This window comes from Numida meleagris, chromosome 7 (assembly GCF_002078875.1).
Source record: "Numida meleagris isolate 19003 breed g44 Domestic line chromosome 7, NumMel1.0, whole genome shotgun sequence".
NCBI lineage: Eukaryota > Metazoa > Chordata > Aves > Galliformes > Numididae > Numida > Numida meleagris.
This window is the reverse complement of record NC_034415.1, coordinates 1,093,044-1,116,220: the sequence shown is the minus strand read 5'-3', so window position 1 is coordinate 1,116,220 and position 23,177 is coordinate 1,093,044. Positions and strand designations below refer to the sequence as shown.

At 37.4% G+C, this 23,177-nt stretch overlaps 1 protein-coding gene across 5 annotated transcripts in view; it reads left to right on the top strand.

The window, feature by feature from the left end:
• The window catches only part of VAV3 (vav guanine nucleotide exchange factor 3), a 178,920-nt gene that overhangs the window by 99,756 nt on the left and 55,987 nt on the right, over nucleotides 1-23,177 (top strand). For 4 of the 5 annotated variants that reach the window (XM_021404474.1, XM_021404475.1, XM_021404471.1 and 1 more), the window contains exons 16-19: nucleotides 7,833-7,934; nucleotides 10,468-10,568; nucleotides 18,332-18,354; nucleotides 21,435-21,480. In XM_021404474.1, coding sequence (XP_021260149.1) covers nucleotides 7,833-7,934; nucleotides 10,468-10,568; nucleotides 18,332-18,354; nucleotides 21,435-21,480 — 272 coding nt within the window. The remainder of the gene's footprint in view (nucleotides 1-7,832; nucleotides 7,935-10,467; nucleotides 10,569-18,331; nucleotides 18,355-21,434; nucleotides 21,481-23,177) is intronic. The other variant, XM_021404472.1, reaches the window with a different exon arrangement.

The following is a 23,177-nucleotide window of genomic DNA, read 5'->3' as shown; positions in this document are numbered from 1 at the left end:
CAAGGTATAGAGATATATCTGAGCTCCCTATAGTATTTCTTATTTTAATACTTAAAACTACAGACTCCTTATCTGGTACTTCATACACTTGCATTTTTGTTATGATTATCCAAAGGTAGGTTTTAATTAAATGGAATGGCTACTCATTTTCAAATATAATATCACTTCTCAAATTATGGGATATTTTGCCAAGACCTACGTACACCAAATCCTGCCTAATTTCTTCTGACACAATTCCGTTGCTTCAAATAATTGATATGGGAAAAGGAGCTTCAAAACCTGATCTAAATTTCTCCTTAAAGCAAAAATACAAAAACAACCCAACGCTCTTCCCTATCCCCCTTTGTTACCTGCACAAGATGCATCATATTTTTCCCTTTTTGGGGAAGACTAAATATTGTCAACTTAGAACCTGCAGCTTTGCGGGTCAGCCTGCTCCCAGCCCTAGAGCACCCGTAGCTGTGTACTTGCAGCTTTTGAGGTCACACAGGAACATGCAGGAGGACATGATTCCTCTTCTATCCAAGTTGACAGCCCTACCGAGTTACGGCCATCTGGAAGAATGTATCTGAACTTTAATGATACCTGTGAGGTTTACTGTCTGTTTCTTGGGAATAATGGCTCGCTTCAGTCAGTGTTTACAATGCCTTTTATTTCTCTGCATTTTGTAATGGAAGAAATGATCTACTCAACAGTGTCTAGGTCAGCACCTGCTCTTGTTGATACCTCGTCTTGTTTTGCTGCTAATTCACCTTTGAAAGGAGCTCCCTGTGCATCGATTTGCAAAGGGTCACTTTTGCATTAGTCTGAGTATGATATATTTGTTTCTCACTTTTTTTTATGTGCTGTGATTCCTGCAGTGAAGCAGATATATGCCTCACAGTGGAAAAGTGATGTGGAAAAATCTGAGGAATATCAAATATCTCTCGTTAATTTTTTCTCTAATGCATTATTTTCTTTCCAAATAAGATAAATAAATTTAGATTAAAATTACTTGGAGACTGGGAGGGAGAAGTTGAGTTGTTAATTAAGTACTCCAGAGAAGCAATTTTTCGACATTAATTGAAATGTTTGTAATGGGTATAAGCAATGCCTCAGTGGGCTTGACCCGGAGAAGGGGCAGAGAGGGGGCCTGCGCAGGTCCTAATCGCTGAAGTCTGTCTAGTACTGCAGTGCTACCAAGGAAGCAATTACAAGAAGTGGCCCTCAAAATGCAGTGGGAGAAATGGAAGAGCCAGTCACTAGTGGAGAACAGCAGTGGACCTTGCAGGCAGATTGTTTAAACTACGGTTTCTAACTGGTAGTGTTAAGGGTACTTGTAAAATCTAACTAGATGTAGAATAAAAGAGGAGATTCTTTTCCTTATGCAGAGTTCCTAGGCCTTTTCCTTTAAGTTCCTGCCCCTGCAAAATATGAAACGGGAAGATGCTGGACCTGCCACTGTGTCTGCAACTGTGGGGCTGCTTGTCACAAGTGTTATGTGAGGAGCTCGATAGCTGTAACTGGGAGGCCAAGACTCCAAATGCTAATTGCTTCTATTCTTTACACTTCATAATACCATCTCTTCTCTTTTGTGTGCTTTTCTTTTCCCAGTAAAGCCTGTGTTATTTGCATTTCATTAATTTCTTATTTAGAATTTAAATTTATCGTAAGAATTTAATCTAATCAACATAATACTTTATATTATTCCTTTTCTATATTTCTGTTAGTTTGTTGGCAGCCAGCAGGCTTTCAGTAATGTCCATACAAAATAAATTTCAGGCAACAGTTCTTGAAGTCAGTTAGGCTAAAACTAAAATATCTGAAGGGCAAATCTTTTAAGGATCTCCAGAGAAGTAAAACATCCAAGGGAAGATGGAATCAGTATTAGAATTTGTCGAGTAAGGATTTTTCATTGTTTGTCTTGACAAATATGGCTTTTCTGGAAATGAAGCCTGGGATGGCCCTGAGTCTATTTTCCACATGGGGAAGACGTGAAGAGCTACGGTAAACAATTCTAGCTTTTTCTTTATTTGGTTTCTTGGGACATATATCAATATCAATTGCATATTTAATAATTTCATAGCTCATTTTGGAGAGAGAGAAGTGTTTTGGAGCTGAAATTTTAGTGGTTTTCCTGGCGTATTTTATTTTGTAAGACTTAACTGGGTAGAGAAAGTTAAATTGATGGTAAAAGAAAGCCTATTTGTGCCTAGCCCCCTGAAGAAATTAGTTTGTTTATTTAGCCTGACCTCCTCTTGTGAAAACTATTTTTTGTATAGCTCTTGCTGAAAACAAACAAACTTAAGAATGCTGATAAAAATCAAATTGCTGTGATATGATAGCCAAATGCCTGTTGTATACTATTGGTTATCAGACATTGTGATCTTAATGTTTCCCCAGGAGATTATGGTTTTGATCAAATAAGGAAATGACAGTAACACATCCCATATAACCTGTTTGATATTCAGTTTGTACTCATCCCTTTGTGGTGTTCATCCTGGAAACACATTAGATGGTCAAAATTCAGTTTTCTAAAATGAGGCATAGAGGTTACATTGTTAGATATTTCAAGATTGCCAGGGTTCATTGCTTTATTTTAACTTCACTATTAGTGTTTTGATTCTGGCATGTTTATGTCCTCAAGTTTAGGAGTTACTTCAAGTTTTTGAGCTGTTATTACAACTGCTGTAATAAAGTCATGAAAATATAACTTAAACTGCTGCATTTTATTCACAAGCACAATGTTTTGGTATTTCGAGATAGAATAGCATAGAGAATTTATTACTTTGTCCGTAGGCATGGGAACAGGCATATAGATGTCTGCTCATCTTGCAAGATAGCTTTGGACTGTCTGTAACATTAGGGTGGCCACTCATGCAATTAAACAAGGTGAATTATTCCTGGAATTAATTCTGGTTGAAAAAGTTTGGGAGAGACTGTTGAAGATGTGGCACTTTCTGATCCTGTTTATAAAGGTGTTGTGGTATGCAGGTGGCTGAAGACTAGGTGGCCTATGCATCAATTTAGTTTTCTGACAGGTAAGTTGATAGAAAGAAGCAGCAAAAATTGAGTGTTTGGAAGTCCGTGACATCAAGGGCAATTGTGTAAGATTTTTTTTTGGATAATTTTTTTTTTTTTGCACTGGACTCTGCAGACTTTACAGACGAGAGATGTGTTCAGAGATGCAGGGCTGACTGAAGCAGATGGTCATTCTGTTCCTTGAATGGTCTTTCTGATGGCTTATGCAAGGATGAGAACGGAGTGTCCAAATGACGAAGGAGACTAGCAAGTGAAGCATTTGGGTTGGTGGTGTAGCAGTGAATTGGTCCCAGTGGGACTAATATTCTGCAAGTAACTTGGAAAGAGAAAGCTTTACTAAAAAGGCCCAGGGGCAGCCCAAGGACGTTGCTTTAGTGACTGGAGTAAATCTGGTAATGGAGATCCAGCGTTGTATGGGAGAGGGCACTCATGGTTGTCCCTTACTGAAATTCTGCTGCTGAATTGAGGGGAGAATTGGAAAATTTTTTTTTTAATTACAGATTCACTCTGTTTCTGTATTCTGACATTTTGTCCCTGCTTGAGCATAGGAGTTAGAACAGCTTAGGGAAAAAGTAGAAGAGAAAAAGGGAGACTGCTTTTGACTCCCCGCACTGCTTGTAAGAAAAAGAGTGAGTTTTCAAAGGAAACGATGAACATGTTCTCTGTCATTATTTACCCTACATAAAGCACTCCTGATGTGGATAAAAGGTTTTATTTGTGATGAGCCTGTGGCACCTGACGATGTGAGCTGTGGAGGAAAGGCTGAGGAGACTGTGAGATATGTGGACTGGAGATTCCGTCCCACTCTGCCTGATAGGAGTGGAACCCAATTTAAGTCCTGAATTAGATTTTCCTAATGCTAGTCACAGGAATGGTTTTAAGCATATGTTTGAATTCTTATAACGGTTGTGCGTGGGTTCCTATTTTTTTTCTGGCAAGAAATGCTTCTTCTAAAAAAGACGGTATTCTTGGTATTAAGCTTAAGATTAATATTAGCTTAATATCAGTTTTCTTCTCTGTCTTGGAACGCACCTACCTGTTGGGAAGTAAAAAGGAAAAGAATGTTTGAAAATATGATACTTTCTTGAACTGTGTTGTCATAGCAGCTACCATCTATGTTCTCAGAGTATCAGTGGAGGGCTTCAGTGCTGTAACTACAAGTGCTCCTGTATGGTTGGAAGAGACTATAAAAAGCTGTGTGCTGTGCTGTGACTACTGTTTTTCTTTTGACGTTACCAGCTTTATTTACTATGTTTAAAAATTCCAAAAGTAGTATATCCTATTTGCTGTGAGAGGTTTCATGGGGGGAAAAAAAAATCCCATGATCCTTGTGCAATTTGTGCATAGGCAGATACAGATGAGTTGTTCTTACTCTCTAATTTGAAGCTTTTGTTGAACAGGTTTTAGATGCCAAACATTTTATGGAAGTATTATTTTTTTATTTGCTGTAAAGTAATATACTGAAAACTAATGTATCAGACTCCCAGATTCTTTCAGACTTGATGTTCAAAGACTTGTAACTTGATATATTCTGCTACATCATCTTATATCATCTCAGACTTGTCTGATGTGGATTGTAGTGTGACTACAGAACTGGATTTGCCATAATGCAGCATGTCCGATCAGGTGGTAGAATATGAAACTGCCCACAGTTAGCACTGAAATAATTTTTTTTTTTATACAAAGCTTTCCTTATTCCACCTCCACGTTTACAGTGGATAGTACACAGTAGTTTTTTATTGCAGTTTTGTGTTTTCAATTGTCATTAATTAATTCTCTATGTGGAGATTATATTACTCTGCCTTCAGAATAAACACTATTTTTGATTTTGCGCTGCTCTTTCCCGTTGTCTAAGGAGGATGTTGACAACTGGAAACTTTGTTTTCGTATATGTGAAAACTTTTTTGAGGGGTGAGGAAATGCATTCTTGTCTAAGATGAATCAACTGATACGTCTGAATAATATTTTTAACAAATTATCTCTTTATAAAAACAGAATCCTAGGAGATGATGCGTATACTTTTTTTTTTTAAATGCATCAGACTCAAAATTTGAGAACATATTTTCCTGATGCATGGCCATTTCCATTTTGCCTCAGTTCAGAGCCAATTAGTGTGAATGGTTACTAAAATAGGAAGGTACAGAAAACAGGAATGTTGCTCTTCTCGGTGAGTGCAATGGAATGGCATGGTTTATTTTGAAGCAAGTATTTGGAAGTATCTTCTAAGTGCACAAGAAGAGAGATTGGGTATTAGTTTTCTTCTTCTTTTGATTGCTGCTCTTTCCTGCACAAGATCCTCTGTAATATGCTGAGGCTGCAGTCTCTTCCAGACTCATTAATATATGTGTGAAGTAAGCTTTTTTTTTGTTTGTTTGTTTGAATTCTGGGTAATATGGCTCTAAGGGGGGTGGATGAAGGGAGAGAAAATAGTACATTTTGAATTGTGGAAGACTCAAAAGATCTTTGTGCTTGTTTGGCTTTAGCTAGCAAGGAAATGCATGATTGTACGGCAGTGAATAGGAAAGGTTTGTAAGTGAAGAAAAGAGCAGCCATTTAGATGGAGAATTTATTGTAGCAATCTGCGGAGTAGAATCACTCAACTGGAACCTGGTGGGGTTTATAGAACTTAGAAGTCCATTCTTTATGGCATGTTTTTGCAATCCTTAAGATCCGAGAAGTATTTGGAACCAGTATAAGTCCTCCTGTAGCTAATAACAGACAAGAGAAAGCTGATGAGGTGTTTTCAACTGGATAAGCCTTCTGACTTGCTTTGGACATTGTAATCTGATAGCTAAGTCCGCAAGTGGAATAAAACAAGTTAGTTTGTGGACAGAAGGTGGAAGGTCTTGTGGCAGCTCCTCTGTGAGTAGACAGCTTTGTTCTTTGCTGTTTTAGGACTGTGCTTTTTTTTCCACTCAGTGAATTTTTCTATGAAGCAATGCAAAATAAGACTGTCTGGCTTTATAAAATACAAGGAAACTCAATTACAAATAGAAGAAAGAACTCTGTGTATCACCTTTGTCCTGTTAGTAGGAGATATATTTTCAGTACTTTACATGTACTTCAGTCTTTGAGGAAGGTAGTCTGAGAGAAGAAGAATGGAAGACAATTTTTAAATATAAGACTAACTTAACCATAAGCTGCATGTAAGGGACAGGATTGTCTTTTTTTTTTTCATATGGTGTGCTTTTTTTTTTTTTTTAAATTTATGTGTTCCAATGAAATGAATGCAGCTTTTTCTCTGGTTTGTACTTGAAAAATGCTGCTTAGGATTAATTTGATATGCTTCAAATGTGATGAGTATCTGCACATTAGGTGTGTGCTTGTGACACAGTTTTGCAAGCTGTGCTGGTTGGGACCAAATAATAAATAAAAAGCAGCTTTTGTTGGGATTGTGAGTACTGCGACTAATTCTAGAGAGTTTTCAGCATTGTCCGTAGTTAACTGTGTAGCCTAAGAGGTTTTAGCAGACCCTTTGCAAATGCATTGAATGTATTGTGGAATTCAGGCCTTGCTCTACTCGATTAAGAACCCCAGAACAGTGTATTGTTCTTCTGGTTTAAGAATTTATTTAATTCTGGAGATTAATTTATCCTGACACCTATATCTTTATCCTCTGAATGAGTAGTAGCCATGCTTTTTTAGTAGATGGTGTGGTATTGACATCTTGCATAGCAAAAAGAGACTCTGGTGAGCTAGTTAAAATAGTACTGATTGAAAGGCTATTCTCAAGCATAAAAGCAAAATCCCATTTGCTTTTTGAATGCAGTTTTATTTTCAGCACGTTCATTTTCAGCAGGCGTATTGGAAGACTGACCTTTCTGACACTAGGTACTTACAAAGATTCTCTGAATGTTTTTTTCATAAGCCTTTTCATTCAGTTCTGGAGAGATTGATGCTTGTATACTTACTCATATTTGTTTCATTACAGCTTGTGGCTGGGCTGTGTTTTAGTCCAGAAGTTATTTGTTTTAAATAAAAATGAAAATTACCTAATAAGTATCTCCAAATTTAATGCCCGAGTTTATAACTGTGTGTCAGAAAAGCTTCCTTTGAGTATTGTAGATTTTACCATTCTTATCCTCTTTTTTTCCATATATTAATTCCTATGCATCATGAATTCCTTTGTTTTTGGAAGAAGTACCAGAAATCTATAATGTCCTACATATTCCAAGATAAATAATTTTTAAAAATACATTAATGCGTATACTTGTGTTCTTCTTGTCCAGTTTAGCCTAAGTTAATGTTATCTAGAGTTCTATTATGCAGTCTAATATTTCAGTGGTTCTTCTTTAGATAGTTGCATTTTCTTAGCTTGAGAATGTTACTGAATTAAAGAAAGAGATGACAAATCTGTTATCAGTTATGTTGCTGCCTTTTTGTGGCCTAATTGTCCCAAGCTTGCTGGTTATGTTTGTCTCACCTGGTGATTTTGAAACTGTGAGCTACTCTTTGAAGATCCATGTATCTGCGTAGCAAAATACCTGAGAATGAAGAAATGAGTGTTTTTTTCATAAAATCTCTCTACTCGAAAAGGAGTAAAAAGCAGAAGACTGTTTTGATGTATAATTATTAACTAGTTAGTGTGGCAGTTAAGGAGGTATTTTAAGGATCAAGTATGCTTAATATAATAATTCGGTCTTCATTTCAAAATGTGTGATAAATTCCATATTTCTGGTTCACTTCAGTGGAAATCAGTGAAGTGTAAATAAAGCTAATTGTTCACGGATTCAGATTTCTTGCTGTGAATAGTGCTTTATGTTGTATATTTTCTTGGTTTAAAGTGGATTTTAAAATAATTTTTATTTTAGGTCAAACATACGGCCAGATTATGCGGACACAAGCTTTCATGAGTTCAAAATGCATACTTTCAGTCGTGTGACATCTTGCAAAGTCTGTCAAATGCTGCTTAGGTAAGTATTTAAGGATTTTTTTTCCCAGAGGTAATATTTGAGTCAAAGGAATATGTGGAATTATGTGGCTAGCTGGTTACGTATCCAAGACAGACAAGCCATAAAGTCGTCACACACAGTATTAGTGAGATTTTGTAATTAATTTACTAAACGTTATTAGGAGTGCTGTTGAAAGGTCAAAACATAAAGGGGATACCCCATTTTTTCAGAAGGCTGCTTTGTTACAGTTTTCCTACGAGCATTATTTTATAGAGGAGTAGTATGCAGAAGTAGATGATGACCATTTTGTATAGTTTTGATGAACAGGACTGGGCCACAAGTCCCACAGCTGTAGACCACCAGTCTCAAGGACAGATGGAATATTTTTTTCAAAAAGGCAGATGATGATGATACTCATAAATGTTTGATATGGGGAGATTGCTTTGTGAAACAGAAAGTAGTTGTCTCACAAAGGCACTGCTGAAGTAGAAGTATGTAGACAAACTGAAAATGGATGTTAAAAAGCTAGATAAGGAATGCTAATTCTTTAATGAGCAAGGATTTGAAAGAGTAACTCAAGTTGAGAAATTCATTGTTCTCTTTCCTCTTAAATACATGTATACTTGCACATGAGCACCTGTGACTTTTCTTCAGTAAGCTACCTATGTTTTTGTAGATATGGAGCGTCTAATGGTACAGACATGTGTATTCAACCTCAATTTCATAGTGTAAGCTGGAGTTAGAAAAGCTCTGTAAACCTTGGCTGGTTCAGGTGCTCATATAACATTTTGTTGATGTTTAGAAAAATGTAGCCACAGCATTTTAGGAAGAGTATTTAATGCATGGGTAGTATTTTTGTTAAACGTAGACATGGAATACAATAACCTCAAGTATGTTCCTTCTTGCCCTATAAATGTCTTCCTTTAGCAACCTTTTTTTCTGATCAGTTCTATCTACTTGGAGTTTCTGAGATTTTTTTTAGACATTTTGATCAGTGCAATAAGGCCTAAGTGGTTATGAAGAATGCTGCAGACATCTTGAACTTAAAGATGGCATGCCTGATTTTTGAATTTGAAGCAGAATAGTGGAGTCATTGTGTCTCTGTTACTGTACTAACTGCTGTTGCTCAGAAACGGCTGCCTTGCTTTCAGGACACAGCCTGCATGACGCTGCATTGTTCTGCATACATATGCTAATTTGCTCCAGGATATCTTACATACCCCCAAGTGCTACCTTATGATATATAGACGTGTCCCTGGGTATTTTAGTATTGAGACCCTACTGGGCATAGGATAATAAAACACCAAAACAATTTATTAAAATGTATTGTCATTTTAACATTAAAAATGCCTAACAGAATGACGTGTAAATACTCGAAATAAAACCTGAACCTTAGTGCCTGATCTTTCTTATGTGAGGATAAAATCTCAGAAGAGTCTATTGTGAAGTATTATTTTATATCTTATGCTCTTATCATACAGTCTTGCATTCCTGTGCAGCAATAGGGAAAAAATAACAGAACCCGAAAATGATACCAAGTGCATGGAAATATTTTATGTTTATTTGTCTCTAAGCTTGTGTTATCTGACGCTTAAATAAATCATGCACTTCTGAATTTAAGGAAAAAAAAACCCAACATTTCATCGCTAGCAGTCTAATAACTGCTGTAGTAAGTAGCAGTTGCTGTATGTTTCATTCAGATTAAACTTGTCCAATCGTGTGTTCCATATCTGAGGCCTGATTTGTCTTTGAAGCTGAAGTTGTCATGTTAGACTTGGATGCATAATCACTCCAAACTTGTCAGGATAATCGTAGAGACAGCCAAGTCTAGAGTGAAGAGTAAGTAGACACATCAGTAGATGGAACGCATATAATTGCTCAGAAGTACATGTAAAAAACTGTTAGCTGTTCAGTAGATCATACCTGAGAGTAAAGCAATGCACAAATCTAAAAATGGATCAGTTGCCTCAGACTCGAATTTGGGTTCCAATTCATTAAAGGGAATTGGAGAACATGTAGAGTAAGGAAAGCCACTCTTGCCTTAGCAGCTCTGGTTATTAACCAAAGTGAACCAAGATGTATTTCTTTTAAATGAATAAATTTGAAGTCAAGAGCAGTTGCAATATAACCTGTGAAATTCTTAGTACTTAAATATATATTCACGCTTACAGCTCTTTCAAAATGGATTTGCTCTTCATGTTGTCTGGGCAAATTCCTATTGAAATGAAACTGAGAGTAGCTGTAGAGTAGGATAATACAGATAATGGTACAATTTCAAGTGCACTGTGCCAGAGTTGCTTTGGGCTAAATGCAAATGAAGATTGTTATTTTACCAGGAGTCCAAGAAAACTATCTGGTTTTGATTTTTTTAAACAGCTAGTAGCGACAAAAAGCTGATGAGCTGCTTGTCAGTTGTCACTATTTCTTGAGCCTTTTAAGTACTATCATTATGCAGAACAGCAAATGACTTCTAATACCTTCTGCTGTGTCTCCTATTTCTTTATGCACGGAATTTATCACTTCTAATGTATCACTACCTAATTTTATTTTACAGGGGAACATTTTATCAAGGCTATTTATGCTCTAAGTGTGGAGCTGGAGCACACAAAGAATGTTTAGGAAGATTAGACAATTGTGGCAGAGCTAATTCAGGTGGTAAGTCATTTTTATTGTTAGAATACCGATTTTAATTAGGACATAAAACTTTCTAGATATAATTAAGGTTTAATTTACCCCTAATTTGTGTTTATTGTAACATACATACTTGTGAAACTACCATTTATAAGTACAATTAGAATTACATTTAGAATTCATGGGGATTTTTATTCTTACTAAATTGAAATGTTAAAAAGCAAGAGGGTGAACTGTTATAGGTCAAACCCAATTTCTTTGTCAGTGTCCTATACAACAAGGAATTGCTCTGGTTTTAATCGTAGATGGCTCACAAGTAACACCTACTGTATGACTTATCATCTGTCATCTTCATGGTTCTCCCTTTATGTCTATATCAGTTGTCATATTTTCCTCTCAGCTCCTGAAACTGTTTGTGTTGCCTCAGCTTCCGCTTTCATCTCTCTGGTTTCCATGGTTTCTGTCCACTCAGTATTCACAAAAAGATGATTGATGTATCACTGCTGCCCACATCTAAGGACCAATTTTTCGTCGTCTTTTAATCAATTGCTGTATTCCCTCCATGGGTTTCTTTCCTAGCTATCAACATTTTGTGCTCATCCTATTCTCCTTCTGCTCCTTGGGACCTCAAGGACTCTTGTGACTTAAGCTACCGTTCAGTCTCCCTCAGACAACTCTAATGTGCTCTTTCCAGATTTGACCTCTCTCTGCTCTGCTCAGCGTTATTTGTAATTTTCTCTGGCATCTCCCACGGCTAATGCCAAATGTTAGTGCTCAATATTTGCCTGCTTTCCCTTCTCTTCCCTGTACCTGTTTTCTTAGTGGCAGTGAGTCTGTACACTTCCGCCAGCTAGTCATGTAAAGGAGTGCTGTTTTTGACTCTTCCCTCTATGCAGGTTCTCTTAATCTTTCTAGAGATTATTTGGTGGTGCTGGAGCTGGCAAAATGGAAATTAGAGGTCTTCCTGTCTATCAGTACATTTGGATGTACTGATAAGCCATTGGAACACATCATGATTTCTGCAAAGTGTAACTATTTTTTGGAGAAGCTTTCTGATTAATTGTCCTACTTGTTTTTATAAAATCAGTGCATTCTTTTCTGGGATTACTTCATAACAGTTTGTGTGAACTTTCTTGTCTCATGTATCTCACAAAAGCTATGCAACCTCTTCTACTGCTCTGTTTTCTTTTTTTGACATTGCTATCACGTTCCCACTACTTGAATTACAACACGACATCATCTGCTCCCCTTCAACAGATTTCTGCTTCAAGATTTTGGTTCTGGCTTTTTGTTCTTTCAGAGTTAGATGAGGTTGCTTCTTTTTTTGCCCCTGTTTGCATTACTTCCCAGTTTCTGCTTGGCTTTTGACTCAGTATACTAATTTGCCTAATTTACTTCCTCCTTTAACAAGTTAATTAGGATAGCAGATCTTAACTTTTCCTGCAGCTAGTGAAGTTTACTTTGTTAATTGCTTTCCTGCACTGGGTATCTTCTGTGTTCTTGTCCCAGACTGGGCTTTTTAATATAATTTATTGTAGCTCCAAAAATTATACAAGCAACCACAGTATTTTTCGGTCAAATATTTATTTTTCTGGAGCACAGAATTTTCATAGAACCTCCTAAGGTTATTCTAGAGGAAAATAAATATAATGAGTATTTTAAAGCAATTACATTCAAATTAATAGAGAGGGAAAGCAAAGATACTTTTCTTCACCAGAAAGCTATCTTCTTCACTATAACCACCCCTACATACTCTTAATTTTTTCTTTCTTTCCCTTCTGTTTTAATCACTTTTGTAGTTATTATTTTAATTGGATAGCCAACATAGCTGACATGCCAGGAGCTTGTCTTCTGTTTCCCTCTGAAGATCTGTGGACGCATATGGTGCAATGCATATTAGTAAGAATGACCATAAATCCCACAAGGTCTGATTTCTGGCAGTTTTCCTGCATGTATACCCAAGTAATACCCTATGCTTGCTTGGGGTAAACAAAACAATGTCATTCTCCCCCCACCTCCATCCCAACAACGAAAGAAAAAACAGCCAACAAACAAATGAACAAAAAAGCCTATCAAGCAAGAACAAGAAATCCCGCTAAAAACACACACACGCAAAAATCAAAACAAAGAAAACCCCACCGCTTCATTAATGTCATAAATTTTCATTGTACGACTTGAAAGCAGCAGAATTTTCCTATGGATTTTGTTTAAAAAAAAATTCCTTTTTTTTTAAAGTTAATACTGCATGAATCTTTACTAAACTTGGAAGCAGCTGTTTTTTTTGTAAGATTCTTTTTTTTGTTACATGCTCAGCTTACATCAAGGTATACCACTTTATGTCCCCTCTGCAGACTTTTTTCTTTTACCAGTGTGTTTTACATTTATGTAAAGGCCCCTAGACTTTTGTAGCTCTCGTGCAAGACAGAAGAGCTGTGTGTCTTCTACCAGCTTGTGGGATGCAATGCTTGTTTACAGCCTCCTTTGAAAGTAGTTCAGAGCCACAAAAGCCATTGGGAAACAAAATGCTTTCTCTTGCTCTGTGAACAAATAAGAACGTAAAAGACAAATTTTTTTACCTATTTTCCTGAAAATGCATACTTTCTCACCCCACTGATCAACTTTGGCCAGTAAGTAAGAAATATCTAATTGTGGTTACAATTTTTTTTAACAGTGAGTTCTGCTAAATTTTCCTCTGAGCACTTCATAAGTTATATATCTTATCCTGGTTATGTTTGACCTTGTTACATTTTTAATTAACTTGCAACTTTTTAGTTTTTCTGAGCAGTGTAAATGGAAGTCTTCAGTGACTGCTTCTGGATATGTTCATGTCTCATGACCTCTGTGTTAGTATCCTTTCTGAACTGAATAGTCTTAATTTTATATCATCTCTTCGTAAGTGGAACTTCTTCTATGCCTCAGACAATTTTCATTTCCATTCTTTAGACCTTTTACTACTAGAGATTTACTTGAAAAGAGATGATCAGAATTAAAAACACTGCCAAAATCAGAATATACTGTTGGGCTCTTAAAAGCATTTGCAGAGAATTTTCCTTGGTATTTTTTTCTTTTTTTTTAGCGCGGTTTAATATTTTGTTTTCTTTCTAGACCTCTGAGCAGATGCTTTTGCTGAAGCTTTCTGAAATGATGCTTAGAGCATCTCTGAGTGGATTAAAACTTTTTTTATTTCATTTCAAGTCAGTTTTTGAAAATGCAAACGATAGACATGCAAAGATAGATGAAACCTTCTAAATGATGAATTTAATAAGTGTCAGATTTAGATGATACGCTTGTGAGAGAAACACTGACAAAATCTGAAGATAAATTGCTGGGTTGTCATGCTATACCATCTACACAGACATATGCCAGTTCTTCAGATGTCCTGCTTCAAAGAAGGCCGGTTCATTAGACTATAGATGTTGCAATGATAAAAGATAGACTTCATCAGTTGAATTAATAAATAGAACAAAATGTCTGCATTTAGTCCATGTTTTTCTTGCTATTGTTCCTGCCCACGTTGCTCTGAATCTGTGCTCTGATGGAAGTTCTGTGCTCACTTTTGTCATGATTGACTTAGTTTCCGTTCCCCTGAAATGCTGCCCTGTACATGCTCAAGCGTTTTCGTATATTTTACTTACATTTTATTGCTTCATTTTTCTGAGACTTCAAATCCATCATTCCCTTTGTTGCCGATGTAGTCTGACAAACTCGTTTAGGCTGCACAACCATAGTTAAACACAAGGCTTTATGAAGCCTTTATCCTTAAACATAAAGATTATGAAATAGACACATATTTCTCTTACAGGGCCAATTATTTATATATATATATGCTGTTTTTAACCAATGGCTGACATAGTGATCTCCTGTTACCTTTCTAACTCTTCTGACTTCTCAATGACACTTCTGTGTCTTATTTCAAGGCAGAGTACAACTCTATTTATCTGATGTTCTGCTACTTGTCGAAAGGTTTTTTATTTTGGAGTGGCTAAGAGTGGGACCTTTGCTAAAGTGAGCATTGTTAAGACACACCTTTATGAGACATAGGGAGAAGCTGTCTGCCTTTTCATTCTTACTAATATTGCACAGGTTGTTCTGTCGTCTTTGCAATTTCTGCAGAGGTTCTCCAGATTGGTAAAACCAATATCATTGCTTACCCTAGAAGATACTGCATAACTGTAGGCCCATTTCTAGTAGAAAATTGCAGAATTAACAAGCCATTTCCATTACCAGACTGGAATTTTACCAAATTCATTCAGTTATATGGAACTAAGTATTCTCATGCAAATTTTTCTGGTTCCATAGACTATTGAATATTTCAGTTAGACGAAACTCTAGCAATGGTTGTAGGGTCTGAAAGAATTTGAATATTTCAAGTACAGTGGCAAACTATGAAATTCTGTTCTTTATATTCCTCTTCCAGGGAGTGCTAGAAGTGTCCCTTATCAGGGCAAAAATTGATTAGAAAAACACTAACCAGGTGCTTTTATAGTAACCTCTAGCTAATTTATGCACGATTCATTTATTCTTCAGGTTATTCCATTTGAAAAAACACCACATTTCCACCTAGTATCATAGAATTACATGATTCTAGGTGGAAAATTATTTTTTCAAGTATATGATGAACGTTCAAGAAAGTTTTACCATACAAATGGATTAAGTTCACGGTGGCTTTCATATTGTAATGTGCGTGCCCAATAATACAGTCCATGCTGCTTATGTTATAATTGCTTGCTACAGCACGTTATGGATAATTAATAAAAAGCATGCATTTTTGGCATCTAGAAGGAAAACAGCAGCTTTCACTGTTTACCTTTTTGCTGGCTTGATCAGTAGTTGCAAAATTTTTGGCTTTTCTCCAAACCTACCATGTCAGCAGCACTGACAAGTAAATGTTCAAGTCCCAGAACGTTCATTGGAGTTATGCCACTTCTTGTTTAAATGCAACAAAGGTTGGGCTGTATTATTTAACCATCCTTGCTCAACCTGGACAAAAGTCACTTAGGGGGGCGTAGCGTTTTGTGCAGAGACCTATACTATCAATACTGGTGTCACTATTTGCTTTCCTTCTGATTATTCAATTTCTGGTTAAGTGACTGGAAAGGAGCAGGTAGTGCCACAACTCCTTTAAGATAGCTTGCTTGATAGCACTTCTTTTTAAATATTTGTATTTCCTTTTAAAATGGGAACTTGGGTCGTTTACTACATAACCACTTATTTACTCTCCATTGAATAAGCATGCTGAACGCAGCTGCTCTGTTGCATCCCTGAGGAGCAGCCCATAGTGGTTTTTTGATTTATTCTCCCTTTCCTATTGAGGCCAGTGGCTACTCCTGTTTCTTTTGTATTAAAATATAATGACGAAACTTTGACCCATAGCATGGCCTCCCTGAATAAACAAAACCTAAAAACTGTGCTGAACTATGATGATAAGAATCACTTGCTTAGAACTCGCTGACTGTGTAGGTGATGAGCAGAAACATGAATTAAAATCGTCATGTGTAAAAAAAATATCCACTGATGGATATCCTTGGGCACTGATTTTTTTACCCTTCCAAAATATCAAAGTAAATAGAAGTTAGCTTTTTGCTCTTGTAATAATGTAGCATTTGGAAAAAAAAACAACTCTTATGATGAAGCAACCCACATAATTTGATAGAAAAAATTCTGAACCACAGGAATACTTAAACTGTAATGAATAACAAGACAAAAACCCTTATTTTTTGAATGAGCATTGAGGTGGAAATAGATATCAAATATATTTTGCTCATTACATGATAATAGTGAAATAACAGGTCATATTTCAGTCTGTCAGTGTTGATTAAGTTTTGGACTTCTTATGAGTTAATGCAGAGAGAGCTTGAAGAAACAGTATTCTTTATTGGAGCTGCTATTGCTTTTTCTATGTTTGAATTTGGTCATTAGGCTTTAATAATAAATGTCCTCCTGGCCTTGGTTAATGCAGTGGTTCACTTTTTTAACCTATGAATTAGTCAAAACAAAAGAAAAAACCCACACGCTTCTCATAGAATTTATTTTATGCAAATAATCAGGAATATTTATTATCTTCCTCTGTAGTGATTTCTGTAATCCAGATACTGGAGGTTAATCAGCGGGTTCCTTAATTACTTATGAAAAGTGTTGGGGTGCTGAAATCACCAAGTGGAGCTCATTCATGTAGTTGTTTGGGATCCTTGTAGGAGTGGAAAATAACTCTTGTAGGAGGTTAGAAAGATATTTCCCCTTCAGTTTTTGAATAAGAGATCAGTAGAACTAAAGGTAGGCCATTTAAAAAAAAACAAACAAACAACAAAACAGACCCTTCAGGTCTGGAATTGAAGTTTAGCCTCTGCCCCTCTAAAAATACTTTCACAAATGACTTCCATTCATTAGAAGTCATTTATAATGCTGAGATTAAACACTGGAAAACTGCGAAGTCATTCACATTTTGGCAAAAAATTTTGAAAGACATACTGAATTCTGAAACACCAAAATTATATTGAGTTTTAGCAACCCTTAAGCAACCTCAGGATCCTTTGAAAACCTCGGTAGTGTACTTGTAAGTCTTACTTTGGGGTGCCTTATTTTTCTTCTGTTTATTCCCTGTGTGAACTCAAATCAACACTTTTGAAAAGGGCATAAATGATAAAAAAAAAAAAAAATTCTCAGAGTGATGAGAAAATTCATCTTTGGCATAATGTATGAGAAGAAATAGCATCTGAAATGGCATGTGAGAAGAAAGGCCTGTTGATGGTAAATGGGCTGGGCCTCGCGTGCCTGGCCCCACGTCCGCAGCTGGTGTGCTGAGTCTTGGCATGCCTGCTTGTCTTTGCATAAGATGCTGGAAAGCCAAAAGGTTTTTTTTTCCCACACTTGACTGGTTCACGTTCTTCTTCTTTTTTTAGCAGAACAAAGTCTACTTGCAGTTAAAGCTTTTAACTTGATTTATTGTGAATATGGTTCACTGTGTGCAGAGAAATTTTCAGTGTAACAAATTAATCACTGGGCATGGACAGTATGTGCTCTGCCTTAGCAGCATGTGCAGTCCTAGAGAGTGTGTAGGTAAATGCGTCTGGTTCTCCTTTGGTAAGGCACTAATCCCAAGTCATCTGGAGTACACCAAAATACCAGTTACCAAACTAGACATTGAAAGAAAGAAGGCATAAAAAAAAATGCACAAAGACCTTTTTGTGTCTTTAGTAATGTGTGGTTGTAGGTGCAAGCGTTACTGCCTCGATGCCATCTGATCACCTGCTGGACTATGTTTTTAATCTCATTTTCAATTAGTACAAGAAAATCCATAGCAAGAAGGTCCCATTAAAACCCACTGGCTCAAGATTCCGTGATACACTAACGCAATGCTAAACTGATGTACAAGTATAGAAAAATTTGCAGCTAGAGATGTGCATCTTATCTCAGTACACCTTGGCATACCGTGAACAGACAGCTGAGAAGAGGTGCCAACATGATTTGCAATGAAGAACAATAGCTCTTGAATTCCCACTGAGCAGATGCCTATGAGGTGTGTTTGGGACTTCCAGAAGTGTGTGCTGGCTCAGGCTTCCCTGCAGCCGCTGGCACCGGGTGCAGCGCTGCCTGGGGAGGAGAGCCAATGAGCGAGGCGAGCACGGCCTGCACGGTACGGCCCTGGGCTGCCCGGGCGTGCTGCAGGGATCAGGTAGCGCTGGGTGCAGTGGGGCTTGGCGTCATGCAGCACAGCTTGGGCTGAGCTTGCTATATAAGCAGCCTGAATTTGCAATCACCAATAATGCCCATTTTTACTTATGTTTCAGAACATGGGAACCTGAAGCATGAGGTAAGGATACGTTTTCATGTGATATTTGCTTTGTTAGTGACATTATTTACTTTGTGCGCGTGCTGTTGATGCAGGTATGTTTTTCTTCCGCATTTAATAACGTATTTCTTTAGAATGGTGGAAAACATCTACTAAATACAAATGTACTGTGTTCAAAGTGTGTGCTAAGTTTCAGCTGATATGGCTTGATGTTGGGAACACTGGAAGGAGTGGGTTTGTTTTAAGTTACAGGAAAAAAAAAAACAACATTACTTTAGTACTGTTGTCTTGTTTCTCAGTGTTGCTGGACCTAATTTGGCAGTGCAGTTAAACTACTTCTTTGTCTTTTTTAAACAATAGGTGGTTCTACCACACAAGATGTGCTGGGGTATCAGTATCTCAGTACTGGCATCTCAGTCTGTGCTTCTCTGCAGCCTTTGGGGCAATGAGAAACAGTTTTTGCCTTTTTATTTAAACAGGCTTTTGCATTTTTATTTAAACAGGCTTTTGTTAGAGTAATTTGGTAGTTATGGAATTATATAATCTTGAGAGAATGGTAAGATGGAGGCAGTGGTATACGTAGTGTACATGGACTTAAATACAAGAATGCTGACAGTTACATTGGGTTGTGTTCTCACCAGTTACTGGTGCCTTTGGACTGAAGCACAGAAGGGAGTAAGCAGTTACTTTTTGTCTGCCAGTTCTGAAAGAAGAAAGGCAGAAATGTGAGGGTATAATAGCTTCCAGTGGCTACTTTACATCAGAAGTTGGTGATAATTTAACTGCTTAAGCAGCATGCTGGTGGTGAAAAATGTATAAGCTTGTATATTCCTTCTCTCGATAAATGCACGTTTTGGTGTCGTCACTAACACCAGTACCAAAACTGAAAGGGCCTATCTGCTGTCGTGAGTGCTGCACAGGGGATCATGGCTGTCACACACAGAGCCGGCTCCCTCTGTGCCCTCTCCTGTGTTGGAGCACTGTGGTGCTGCACCCACCCCATATGGCAGCGAGGGCTGGGAAGGGCCCAGCACCTTCTGGCATGTTCCTTGGCTGTGGCCTGGGCTGCATCAGGCACCAGCCAGGCTCTGTGGTGTTTGAGAGGTTGAGGGCAGGGCAGCCTGAGTGCAACCCTGTGTGAGGAGAGGGTGCTGGGTCTGCGCTACCGCAGCCTGTGCTCACAGCCCTGCGGTCTGCCTGTATGCCTCGAAATGGCTGCCGCCTGCCTGCCTGCCTTGCCATTTCCTCAGCCTGCAGCTCACTAACTGTACCTCCATCCACCCGCTGTCTGGTCTTTAATGTCTGCCTAGAAATATCTGCAAAGGAAGGGCACTTTAAAATTGGAAAATTATAGCATGGCCTCTTAGCTGAACTCTCCCGGTGCTGTAGTTGACAGACAGCACTGGGAAGCTATGAACAGATTGCTGACTGCTCCTTGTTGGGTAGGCCTGCCAAAGTACCTCAAGCTAAATAAGATGAACATACGTGGCCAGATGAAGAAAATATGGATCCTAATTGTAGCTAGTCTCTCCTGACCCAAGCTTCTCACCCCCAGCATGATTCTGAAATCTTTTTTTTTTTTTTTTTGTAAGAAATAGCTTCCTTTCTAGAGCTATTAATTTGGTACTGGCTATTGATTTGAGCCAAAATGTCAGCATTTCTTTCATTCTTAATTAATCGCCTGTTTTAAATTTCCTTCAGCACCGTAAGAATTAAGTATAAATCAGAATATATGATTTTGGGGAAGATTTATGTCATACTGGTAATGTAGTAATACTGGCACTGCAGTATATTTGAGGATAATTCAGCATGTTTTCATACAACCAAAGAATTTTCCTTAAAATCATTTTCCTGCTGAACCTTTTGGTGTACCTGAGTTGTATTATCACAGAATTACTGTATTTTTTTGCTGTTCAGTTAGTTGTTATTAGGCGAAAAATGGAAGTAAGTTAAATGTGTCTTCCTTTGGGTTTGCTTTTTCCTGCTCTTGCTCCTTTCCCTCTCATGCAAATATTCAGATACCACTGCGTTAATTCGTAAGAGTAATAAAAAGCCTCTATTTAATAATAATAATAATAATTGAGACTTTTGTTCATGCCTTGAAACTTTTTCACTTTTAGCAGCAATTTTCAATTTTATCTTTTTCCGAACACCTGCAAAAAAAAAAAAAAAAAAAACAACCACCTTTTCTTTGTTTAGAATTGTAAGGTATTGACCAAAGATGTCCAGTCTGGCAAGAGTCTGAAAGCTGTTTTTTTAAATCAAGCTTTTTCTTTTGCCACCTTGCCATGGGACTTAGTAATTTTGTTGTGCCTTAGGTTACTGATTTTTGGCTTGCCTCAGTGTGTGTCCTGCATCAGCTTATATCAGCTACAACTAAATTGGAGTAACCTAATTGTTCCCTTTGTTATGCAACATGCTTTTCTCTGATTGGTCTGATTAAAAAATAAATGTAAGAATGCATGGAACCTTCATGCAAGCTACCAGTTAAAACATGTTTGCAAAAGCAAATGACTGGCTTACAGATGTGCCTTATTTCACACTTAAATTTCCAGGGACCCATACCTCATGCCAGTGTTACTTATTTTACAAAGCTTGAGTTCATCCAAGTTTAAAAGAAAGAGGGAGAGAAGTTAATAAAAATGTGAGTGGTTGCCTAGAAAATGAGAAAATTAAGAATTTTCTAGGAAATTCTGACTACCTTAAGTACAGAGGAGGAACAGTAAAAGTTTTTATCTTATTAAAACAAGAGAAGCAGCCTCACTATTTCTGTCTTTATGGGCTGCATATTTTTCCACTATCATATTCGTAAGTGATTTTCTTAAATACTTACTATACAAAAAGATATGAATAAACTTGTGCACTAAGAATCTTCTGAGCCTGGTGTCAGGAAAAAAATAGGATACGTGAGTAAACTTACTAAATTACTAACAATAATTTTCAAAGTATGATATTTCTGTCAGATAAAGATAATTGTGGTTATGATGGTAGGGAAAATAAGATAACCATCTTTGCCTAGTAGATTGTGGGAATGAAAGGAGTGTAATGTGTCTTCATGAAAACAAGTTTATTCATATCCTCTATGTATTTTTGTTGTTCAGAAACGAACGAATGGAATTAGAAGAAACTCCAGACACGTGGACCCAGGTTAGTGCCATGACTTCTCAATAGTTAAACGTGAAATAAGGAGAGCAAGAAAACTGTAACTCATGTTGCTTTATCGTTACTACTGTAGTGTATGCAATACTGAAAACTTATTGGTAAAGTTATGAAGGTATAAAGCAATTGCTCTGTTAGTGATTTCAAAGATACAGTCTAATTTTTTTTTTCTTTAAGCATTGCTTCAGTTCTGTCTGAACAATGAAACGCCTCTGGGCTTTTGGTGAACTCGACACACCCTACTCTGTAGGGTGCAGTTTTAAACTGTACTTCGCAGTTTTGAAAAGAAGTAACAAAGTGATGAAAAGCATACGGTTGCTTACAAAACTTAGGTTCTAATCTGCAGAGTTGTAGGTATTCTGAAATCTAGCTGCTGTGGTACACAGTGCTTAGCTCTATTGGATGTGAGTTGCTCTTCTACAAGACAGGTAAACAAACTGTAGTTTTAAGTAGAATCTAAAAGTGATTTTATTTTATGCTAGTTTATAGTAGATATTCTTCTGGCATCGTGGCAGTAGTAACCCTTAAATTAAATGCCTGCTTGTAGACTGTATACTCAAGCGGGTGCTTGTTTCCTCTGGAGACCCATTATGTGCCTGCATAAAATATGCAATGTTTTTTGGTGTAACTGTGATATTTTTAGTACCATTTTTTACAGTAATTACATTTCTGTCCTTTATATGTTTCTTGTGCAGTGTAATTACTGGAGATCTGTTACACGGATATCATTTGGGAAAAGCTAAGCTGTAGATTATTAAATATTTCTAGGTCTGGATGCCTGAAAACAGTTGGAGTCAAACATTAAACAGGACTGCAACTTGATACCACTTTATAGCCGGGCAGAGCTAAGCACTTTTGAATGTTAGGGTGCTGATTGTGCCACTTGCATTGCAGCTGCTTTGGCTCGCAAAGTCTAAGTGTTGTAACTAGCTGAAGCAGGCCACACCTTTCTTATGCAGGTACCTTTGATGTGTTTTGTAACATATGTTGTCACTTTGTTCCCTCCAGTTTATAAAGCTAGGTGCTTCATGGTGCACCTAAGTGGTTCTGTGTGTTGTTGACTGAAATTTTTGAAGAAAAAGAAGAAGAAACAAGCACTCCATAACTCTAAAGTTAGTTTAGTCAGAGGAGGTAACACCAAGAACTATCAATGAAATTATTTGGAAGAGGATGAGAACGCTTATGTACTAATACTCCATATATATACTTAGATGATTTTCAAATGAAGTGGTCTTTTTTATTTGCATTTTGTCAGCGTAGGCATTCTGAGTCTTGCTATAACTTGGTAGAGATAACAAAGACATGGAAGTCTTTGGTAATCTTTTGGTAATCTCCTTTGAAAGTTCTAGATAATACTACTCATCAGATAATATTTTGTCTTGGGAGGCAGAAGATGCCATCCAGGGAGCAGCACTTGTAAAAGATCAGTTATTTTCAGCATGCGTTGCTGCATAGATCCTAAGTTCTTTTTAAAGCGACTGGCATGTAAATCTCTGGAAATCCTAGCATCGTGGTTGTCACGGTATTGTCTAAGGGTCTGCGTCCGTGACAAGGGGGGGGGACAGGCCCAAAAGAAAAAAAAACGAGAAGAGAGGAAGGAAAGAAAAAAAAAATCGCCGGCGACAAGAGCCAGCCCCCGGGCGGTCCGGCGGCTAAAGCGGCAGAGAAGCCGCGGAGCCGCAACC